Source organism: Sinocyclocheilus rhinocerous, unplaced genomic scaffold (assembly GCF_001515625.1).
Source record: "Sinocyclocheilus rhinocerous isolate Xijiao unplaced genomic scaffold, SAMN03320098_v1.1 scaffold273, whole genome shotgun sequence".
Lineage (NCBI taxonomy): Eukaryota > Metazoa > Chordata > Actinopteri > Cypriniformes > Cyprinidae > Sinocyclocheilus > Sinocyclocheilus rhinocerous.
Window position 1 is genome coordinate 2710414 of NW_015656360.1, and position 10647 is coordinate 2721060.

Here is a 10647-nt window from a genome sequence, read left to right on the forward strand (position 1 = left end):
TGCCCCAAAGTAATGTTTGGCAACCTTTTTTTTTAATATATATTTTTAAATAGTGTTTATATGCAGAATCAGTTATATGTCAACCATGGTGGCAGACACCTCTAAAACGTTTTAAATGGTGTCCTCACACAAAGCCTTGCTATAACTTTATCCCATGGAAATTTAATGAGGGCTGAGAATTTCTGAGAACATTTAGTTTTGAAAACCACTTGTAATGATTTGTGGAAATGCATCACAGAATGTACAGTTGGGTAAACGCATTTATGTTGCTACTTTAGTCTGATATTCTCAAATCATTTTAGAGCAAGTTATTTTGCATAAGCTATTCTGAGAATGAGGTTTCAAAACTATTGATTTGTTAAAGCCAGCTAATTTTACATTTAACAGGTCAAGATAACCCGTGTCCATTTCACTAAAGTGATTTCCAATTGAACATCTAATTGAGAAATGTGAAGGCCCATACAACACTTTAAAGGAAGACTACTTTTAAAGAGTCTGCTAAAAGACTTCAGAGTAAGTTCATTCAGCACAAACAGGAAATCACACAGAGTAGGATGTCTTACACATGTGCACTTTTATTGGAATTGAATTAGTCAGTGTACAGGTTGGCCCCACCAAATGTCTGGCACCGCCACGTTCCACACAGCTTTTACAATATGCCCAGGGGGAATGGAAACCTTTACATCTTGAATGGTAAAGCTTCGTTTTTTTTGGAACAAAAGAAAAAAAAAAAAAAAAAATTTAAGGCTGAAAGAAAAAAAACCCAGACATTGTTTTGTTACATAATTTACATACAATACTACAATGTTAAGTATGCTCCCAATTACTGGGCAGCCTTCATAGAGGCAAATAAGTTTCGGAACAATGCATTTAACAAACATTTGGAATGACCTAAAAAAAAAAAAAAAATTTTGAGTCCTCAGATGCATTGTAGAACTTCGGGGATGCTTATTTGCCAAAAACCATTGCCGTCACCTTCACCGTTCCAGTTTTTAGATCCTGAGTCAAGCGCCAAAAATAACAAAAGCCATGCCAATGTTGTCGTTTGAAGTTTTTCTCTGCGCAGTTCGAGTCGGCGTGAAGTGGTAACAGTCCGTTTAGAAGCATTTGCGGTGGACAATGGATGGTCCAGACTCATCGTACTCCTGCTTGCTAATCCACATCTGCTGGAAGGTGGACAGGGAGGCCAGGATGGAACCTCCGATCCAGACAGAGTATTTACGCTCAGGTGGGGCAATGATCTGTAGAGAGATGAACGATTAGAAAAACCTGCTGCTTCCAGCAAAAGAGGAGAAACTCAGGAGCTCAGAGGACACAAAGCCTGGAGGAAGTGAATGAATGAACAGGAGAACGTAAAATGAGGTAACAGGACAGACTAGAGACTTCCAAGCGCCATTTTCTAGCCAAAAACCAACCTGTGTCATCTTTTCCCTGTTGGCCTTGGGGTTCAGGGGGGCCTCTGTGAGCAGGACGGGGTGCTCCTCTGGGGCAACACGCAGCTCGTTGTAGAAGGTGTGATGCCAGATCTTCTCCATATCATCCCAGTTGGTGACAATACCGTGCTCGATGGGGTACTTCAGGGTAAGGATACCTCTCTTGCTCTGAGCCTCATCACCAACGTAGCTGTCCTTCTGTCCCATACCAACCATGACACCCTGTAAAGAGAGAAAATCATGTTAAATTTAGAGCAACGTTAAGCAACTAGAACGTAAAAATAATTCTCATTATTGGGCAGCCTGAAATTAATCCCGTTTCTCACCTGATGTCTGGGGCGACCCACAATGGATGGGAAGACAGCACGGGGAGCATCATCTCCAGCGAATCCGGCTTTGCACATACCGGATCCGTTGTCAACAACCAGTGCGGCAATTTCATCATCCATGGCTGAACTGTAAGTGAATGAGAAAACCCGTTTAGAAGTGCACAGCGGTCAAGGAACAGCCTCAGTGAGCATGTGGAGTCAACTTCCTGTTTCGTGCTGTAATCTACAGTCTGACCGCTAGTGGGTGCTAGCGACAATGCGCGCCTCAGATATGCCAGACAAAAGGAAGTCCCTCTGCATTCTCTCATTATTACCATAAAAGGCAATGGTTTGAGCAGCTTTGCGGCTGCCGGCGGTGTGGCACTCAGCCAGAGACATAGGGTTCAGTAAAAAGGAACGGATTTCGACATTCATCACGCCAGGGCCACTCCCTAAATTCTACATCCGCTATCCTTCCTCGCCTGGTATCAATTACTCAACCTAATTTCAACGGGCGTCTGCCCAAAATAACTGCGTCACAGATCTGCAGTTACTTCAATGACTCCTCACGAGCAGACTTCCCACTAAAGCACCTGTGAACTATCTTCCTCAGCTTATTCATTTTATATAGCCTTTATCAATGAAGTTTTTTTTTTAATCCTCCGACACCATTATAAACCACCATTTAAACCTAACCAGTACTTTTCACCAGTTATTAAAACCGACTACCTTGTATTTAGTAACGCTTTAATAGTGAATAAAACACTTTAATCTTAATCAGCCTAAATGAAAGCCTGAAGGACTGCACACTACGCTATAAAACGCCATTTTTCCCTACAAGTGCTGAAAGCGAGCTAACAGACGTGTCTTTGATCACTTAACGTTAGACATCAAACGAGAGATTATTAGACTCGTCTGGTTAACGGCAGATGAATGCTGGTTAGCCGGCTAACGTTAGCTAAAGTAGGTCACACCCTGCTGCAGCACTGCCTGCATAAAGAACTTCACATGCCGGCTATCCATCAAGTGTGCAACGTGCCTCACTAACATCTTTAAAACTGTGAAGTCATACTTATAGCCGTTAAATCATTGTTAACCAGAGCACATCTTGAGGTTAAAAGGGTTGAAGACGTATTTCAACACCGGCCCATTCAACGTCGTGCCTACAACGGGTAGTCATTTCCACCTGACATATCCAGTACAGTTATGAGAACATATATATATAAAAATAACCACATTAATAAAGAATAACTGGAGTTTTGAAGCAAAATTCGCACGTAACTGAAAAAAAAGCCCGGTAACTGCGCCTAATAACTTAATCTGGCTTTATTTAAACATTCTAATTAAACGTTTGAATTGATATTACCGAGCTGAAAATGTAAGAAAATACTTAAAAGGCTTAAAACAAAATCAACTCACCTTAGGTTTGGGGGATTTTGTCGACTTTAGAGAATGGGTTACAAGCAGATGATATTCCGCACTAGCTGCGTGTGGAGGAGCTCAAAGTGAGGCTGAAAGGCTGGACACGCTCTTTTATACCACGGCAGATGCCCGGCTCTAGCCATAAAAGGTAAACTTTCGGAGCTCTGCGCTCTGATTGGTCCAGCGTCACACACCCGGCTGTCGCGTGCACATTGCTACACTTGCTTCTTGCAATTTGAGACTGAAAGAAGGGGAAGGTGGACTATTTGAAGAGCAAGGCCTAAGCGATTTTGATCAAAACTGCTGTTTTTATTTGCGAAGTTCAATACATTGTTTTGCGTATTTTGTTGTGATAACGCCAATAAGGCTCTTTTCAGCCTTTCAAATAGTCTGTGCAAAGGTTACAAGTGCTAGTATTGGTCATAGTGGTGGACACCTTGATCCTGTGCTGTGTTTACAATCTAACACAGCAGCAGCTCTGTAGGTCATTTACCTCTGATTGTATTCGCAATAATGCCGTAATATGTATCTGTGGTTATCTACCAAGTACTTCTCAATGCAAAATAGGGGTATTTTTCATTGAAATGAGGATAAGTGACATGACTGTATACTGTAGGAGCTACTAGTTCATTAGGTAAGTTAATGTTGTCAAAGAAAGTGTAGTGAAACTTGGAATGAATCAGGCTTGCATTCCTGTAATTGTAAGTTGCCTACGCAAAATTTACAGGAGTAATATTACTACATGCTTAGGTGTGTGCATGTTACGTGATGATGATAAAAGGAGTGATAGTAGTTGTTGATGGCTGTAAGTAGGCGTAACCCATATTTATACAGTTGCAAGAGTATGTATATGAACCTTTGTATTTGCCATGGATTTCTGTCAACAAATCTTAAGTGTAGAGAAGCATAGTTGACATCAGACAATGCTTCTTGTAAATGGCAAATTCAAAATCTCATCTTGCTCATTGTATTTTTGTTTATCTGTTGTCCATTTTTGACAAATTTATGCAGAAGACACGAGGGTTCACATACTTTTTCCTGCAACTGTATTAGGCATGACCTTTACTGTTAGCATTCAAGCCTAGGTCTTGATCATTGAAATGCCTTCTTGTAGATGTTTCAAGGCAAGTCTGGTTTCTCATTCAAAAATATATTACACATTATTGATATATCATCCATACAGACAAAATAACTTTGACATAAATTGTTGGGGAGATATATAATTATAATAAATCTTGAGAAAATTTTTTCTTTGTGAAGTGAAGGCATTCATGGTCAACTTCATTACATACAAATATTTCTGGCATATTTTATATAGTGCCACAGTTTGAATAATAGATAAGGCTGTGCTTGAACAGCAGTGATGTCTGGAAGCTACATGTGACTTTTTAATGTGTAACTTGGGAGTAATGCACATGGCCTTCAATGGCAGTTATAAACAAAAACAGCTGATTATGTCAAAATCTCTTGCTGATACTAAGGACAGTGTGATTTTGTGGCTTATATTATTTTTTTTCTTTTGTCTTCAATACATTTAACAGGAAACATTTTTTACATTTTGTGCACACGAGTTTCTCTGAAACTGAAATTAAGTTATAGTTTAACAATGCACAACAAATATAACTACTTTTGTATTAAAATTTTAGATTCAGCAGTTAAACCACAATTAAATATGAGATATTTATTGAGAAAATACTTATATAATCCCAAAAGTAAGAAGGTCTAAAAGCTTTTTATCTACAAGCAGTACATATACTCATCAATAATGTCTCTTCCTCCCACCCCCCAGCATTTTTTTCAAAAAATGCCAAATGTCCATTCCCCCTCATAAACACTCATAAAGTTGCTGTAAGATAAGCAAATAGTAACTATGCACCAAACTGTGATTTAATGTGATGTGACACGCATCTTGCAATGCAGTCAGTTTTTTACTTCGAACAACCATGCTTCTCTTTGTAACTTTTGTAGATTCGACTGGGGTCTTGTTACAGCAGATGTGCTTTTGTGAGTCCATAGTTCCCCTGAGGACCACCCTTCCCTGATAGCAGCCTGCCTTCCCCCACTTCAGAGTTCCCATTCATCTCGAAATAAGGTACCATCCTAATGATCCTCAGCTTTGCCCTATGACATAAGACATCCAGAGCAATAAAATGTTGTTGTGGGCCGTCACCACGATAATGCCATTGTACTTCGGAGTGCTGAAGTTCTTATCTCGCTTCTGATACCAAAGCTCTCCTAACACTTGCAACAAGATAAGAAACATAATTATGAAGTTCTTCTCAAAGGACCACTTTCTGGGAGTGTGTTGTTTTTATGTTGCATTTAGAAGTTTGTTGTCTGGCATGAAACTCACTTCCCTCAGTTCAACAATACACTATTCCAATCACCAAACTAGCCTTTTCTTTTGTTCTTCCGTGCTTTTAAGTGTTGAACAGAAACACTCTTCATCTTGAAACAAGCATTGAAGCAGAGCAGAAGACCACCATTGGTCCCCCACAAATAGCAGAAGGACCACCGATTGATTTTAGATTAACTTATACTTGGTTGCTTGATGGTGTGTAAAGCCAGATACTCACACTAGAAAGGAAGTCACATTTATACTACCAGCTGACCTCTTAGTCTAGAGATTGGGTTGTCCCCCTCTTTATGACCCAAATGGATTCATATGCGCTCGTCCATCTCTTTATATGCATGTAAACAAATTAGATACTTTTCTGACTCAAGTATTATGCAGTAATGTTTGATTTGAGATGCATCTATGACCAAATAGTGTTCAGAAGTGATTCTAAACTGAACTACTGCAGACAGAGAAATCTTTTGTATCTTCGTTTATGCTTTCAAACCACTTGCAACAGGATTTGATACTGACCAAGGAGACAAACACTGTTCCTCATTTGTGTTCCTCAGCATAAGAGTTGTGACTGTGTCCTTTCTTACCATACCAAAGCATCACTTCCTCTTTGCTGTAATAATTGGTAGAGGACCACAGGTCCCATTTATGGCTGTCTGCATGTATACAGTTGTCAAACATATAGCTTTGCATACCTGTTGAGTTTGTCACCGTTCATCATATAGTGCAGGGATAGGTCATGAAAAAAATCAGTTTCTGGTATTATGTACTCTCATGTCAACCCAACCCTGTATAACTTTATTTCTTTTGTGGAAGATATTTTTTAAAACTGTTTGTCTGTAAAATGAAAGTCATTAGGGTCAAAACAGCAATTCTGTGGTCAAAAACTGTTTTTTCCACAGATGACAGAAAGTCATACAGGTTTGGGATTTCAAATTATTGGGTGAACTATCCTTTTAATGCTGCATTTGTTTTGGCACCTTCTTGTAATGTTTACGTGATGCACTATAAGAAAGTTCTACTCACTGACTGTAGTGAAGTGAAAATCAGATTATTTTACTGTCTTGGATCTTTGAATATCATTCAGGAAAATAAACAAAACTTTATTCAAGTCATGTTGTGTATTTGAGCAGAGTTATTTTTTTCCCTAATATCCAGATAACCTGAATATGTCTGTTTTTGCAAACTTTCATCATATTCCGGATTAGAAAATCATGATAATGCAGCCAAAGGCAAATCATGAGAAATGATTGATGACTGCTTGACGACTCAATTGGGTCTTCGTTCTTTTATCGCATATGCCACATGTGCTGTGTACAGTAAACAGAATTGATTAGTTCACCTGAGGCGTTTTGTTCATGAATGAAAGGAGGTTGCACATGTTTGGTCACACAAAAAAACAACTAATCACTCTCGAGTCATATAAAAAATCGTTCATGAGATTGACGCGTCACCCCACTTTGACTACTGCTAACAGGGGCTATTAATGAGATGTAAAATGTTACTGATTCCCTGTTATATACATTACTTATATTTACTGAATTTCTCCAGAGATTGCGTAAAATACATCTTTATCATTTTAACATCTTTGCCATTATACTGGAATGTAGAATTAATGCATTTGGTTCCACTACTGTGTGGCCTGCAATTTTCCTCTCCAAATGCATTGGGATTTACCCAGAGCTGAGATGGTACTACCATATCGGTCCGTTTTTAGCAATATCTGCTTTTCTACCAGGACCCTAGGCCTGCTAATCTACCCTCCACCATCTGTCTGCTCATGAGAGGAGTGCTGAGCAGGGATTGGCCCTGGAATGAGTCAGACGTGCATGTCCACACTCCAGACTCAGTCAGCCTTTAAACCAACATGGGAGAGATTACCGTGCCAAGCAGCATAACCTAAGCCTGCTACAGGAAGTCGAGTAATGCTAACAGGAAAGAGGGCCTGCACCATATTAGAATTTTACAAATCAGAGAGCAGTTTCATCATTAATGACCTTTGGTCAAACATACACTTAATTCAAGATTGAAATGATCCTTGCAGAATATTTGCTTATATCAGTTTCAGATCATCATTTCAGACCCTGAATAGCACATACAAAATGTCAATGTTAATGGCGTATACGTACCACTATTGCTCAGAGTGCTCCTTTTCAAAACCCTTCAGCCAATAACTTGTCCTCACAATTAGTTTTACGGAAATTAAATTATATTTCAAATTGGTGTTGTTGTGTTCTATTGAATCCGGCAAGTAAAAAAAAAAAAAAACATTCTAGTAACCAAAAAAAATATCGTTGCACAATTTCAGCAAGTTCAGCTCATGAAAGCTCTAGTTTTTTGTTTTGTTTTTCCAGAAGAAATTGCCAGGTTAGTGTCTGCAAGTCATAACAGTCGGGTTGACTACACCGGAACCTTTATCTAAATATTGTAATGAAAGCTTGCTGTCATTTCGTCATTATCCTATTCATCAGACCTTTTATTCTCAAGAGTTTCAAATTAATGTCTCTTGTGTATGAAATATCTGCCATTCCTGAGTTATGTCTATGTGAAACTGATGAGGTGTGGCACTCTCAACATCTTTGGCTAGACTGACAGAGTTGTAATACGGCCCAGCTCTAGCATTAATATTGGCAGAGATCTATGTTTGGGTCATTTGTGCACAAAACATACACTCAATCTTCCCACCTTTAATATCACTGCCAATCTAACCAATAGCTGAGCACTGACCTAATTAACTACTAAACAATTATGTCATTTACACAGATTTTTCTTTACTTTGAGTTTCAACAGATTCAAATCTGACCCAGGCAAGTAAATATGCTCATTGAAATATAGCTTCTTCCTTAAAGATTCAAATTACACAGTGTGAAAACCAAAGGCCATTGTTAGTTGCCAAATAAGGGAATGATTTACGCATGTCTTACAGGAAGTGAATTTTTAAGGGATGTCATTTCATCTGCAAGTTTGCACAGGAAATCACATTCAAATATTCTGGTGTGGGAGAGAGCCTAGCCAACTCAGGAATGTACAGCTGAGTAGTACATACTTAGTGTTTTCCATCATGCCGTGCAATGCACGCCTCACTCTCAGTGATGTGTAAAAGACAACATTACAGCACACAAACAGTTTTTTTTAGTTTGTAAACAGCTGCCCACCTCATCTGAGAACTTTATTACTTTTAGCAGAATTGGTCAAGAGCTTATAAAGACCATGTTTATTGTCAAATTGTATTGTCTGATTTTTTATTAATATAATTCCCTCTACCAGAAGGCATTTTATCTATTTGTTCAGTTGTATTATATGTACATCTCATTTCATCAGTCACTAATGTAAAGCTGAAAAAAGAAAAAAGAATAATTTTGTGACTTAGCTTAACATAACATTGTGTTTTAAAAATGAGAAATTGAAAGGAAATCTCTATGACTTCTGTTTGTAACCTTTTGCCACAGTCCTTGCAAGTCTTTTGCCCTCTTTTCAGTGACTTGAGATGCCCTGACTGTGCATTGCGAAAGAAATAAACAAGTCCTTTCTTGTAGAGCAATTTGACACCCTATTGGCTCAGGTGTGGCACAAAGCTCAGAATAATACCCAACGGAAATAATTGCTTTTGTAAATGTGCAAAATTATACATGTTATGTACATTTAACAGTGTAATATAATATAATTTACATTTACTTTTTTGTAAAAGTTAAATATTTTCATACATATATAGGCCTGTCAAACTATGTATGACATTTGAGCTTGATAGAAACCCTTGACATCACCAGATATGTGAAGAATTTACATGCAGAGAGATAAGATACAATATAACAAGAAATTCTGCTTGGCTTGTGCTGCATTTTCTTCTAACTTTGTCTGCAAAAGGATTCTTCATATTTATTTCCTCAAGGGCTTTTACTGTAGATGGTTTGTGCACTTTGGCTGTGTTAGGCCTCACCCTCTGGTCGATGTAACAGCAACCGCCATAAAAGGAAATCTTTAAGTGTGTCACATGGTAACAACGTCAAGAATTCAAGGCCCTTGTCACATGGGACTTTCTCATGGAAATCAGATTGAAACTTCTTGGCCTAATGAATGAAGCAGCACTTGGTCAGAGATGCTGGGGAGTTTTAATTAAACAAAGAAGATTTTTACTTCTGGTTTGCTGCAGTTTCAAACTGCACAATGTGAGTCTCTTTCCTTCACACATGCTTGCATATTCAAGTATTTTATGTAAATTCAACCTTCACAATATACAGAAACGTTTCTGATATTTGTTTATATTTCCTTTAGGTTACAGTTGGATTTCTGTTATGTTTATTTGAGTTAAAGCAACAGTGTTCTTCATTCATTTCTTTAGTGAAAAAAATTAAGGTTTACCTCCATTCTGCCTCACTATGAGTAAGAAGGAAGTGGTTTTAAATAATGACAGCGAGGTCATATCCATATATAGTCAGCCTTGGCAAGGCAACGATGACTGATGATGTCTCAACTTTAGATAGCTGATTTCATCTCTCGGTGTTTTGCTATGTCTATCAACATCATTCACTCACATTGAACTTTCACACACTAACGCTTGACACAATCCAGTAAGCCCAGATAGACTATCAACAGTCTCTTGTTCTTTTTCAACATCTCTCTCACTTTTGCTCTTAATCTACCACTCCCAAACACGCACACGTTCTCATACTCTCATGCTCAGCCCCTCCTTGCAGTGTTTAAAACAGCAAACAATTACCAGTACGAGAGCTGTTGGGTGGGGCTTAGCTTTATCTCCAACGTCTCAGCCTCCATATATGGAGAGGACTAGCAGGTAGTGATTGCCAAACTTAGTCATCAAAGCATGCGTCTCATTCATTGCACACTCAGCTTGTGTTTCGCTTGGGTTCTGAAGACGTGCGACTCTTGCCTTGTAAGCACTGACTTCTTTCTGATTTCCATTTTTCTCCACAAAATTCCATGACATAATATGCAAATGGATATTCAGCAGCTGAGATCTTTAAAGGAGTTTGGAGTCACTTCCTTCAGCTGGATTTGCAAGAAGAAATGGCATTGTGCTGTAGCAGAACCATATATCTTCGGAATTGACTTGTGGATGTGGCCACAGTAGCTTTTCCTTTGGTTTATGAGGTGGTAAATTCCTCTCGGCAGATTG

The 10647-nt window shown here is 38.6% G+C and overlaps 1 protein-coding gene across 1 annotated transcript; it reads right to left on the reverse strand.

Annotated features, from left to right (window-relative positions):
• Positions 1-550: 550 nt before the first annotated feature.
• Positions 551-3267, reverse strand: LOC107720059 (actin-1-like). The gene is made up of 3 exons (XM_016527657.1): positions 3161-3267; positions 1760-1889; positions 551-1655 (listed from the first exon to the last, which is right to left on the reverse strand). Exons 2-3 carry the CDS (start codon positions 1880-1882, stop codon positions 1260-1262), a joined length of 519 nt encoding a protein of 172 aa, XP_016383143.1. The 5' UTR covers positions 1883-1889; positions 3161-3267; the 3' UTR covers positions 551-1259.
• Positions 3268-10647: the final 7380 nt, after the last annotated feature.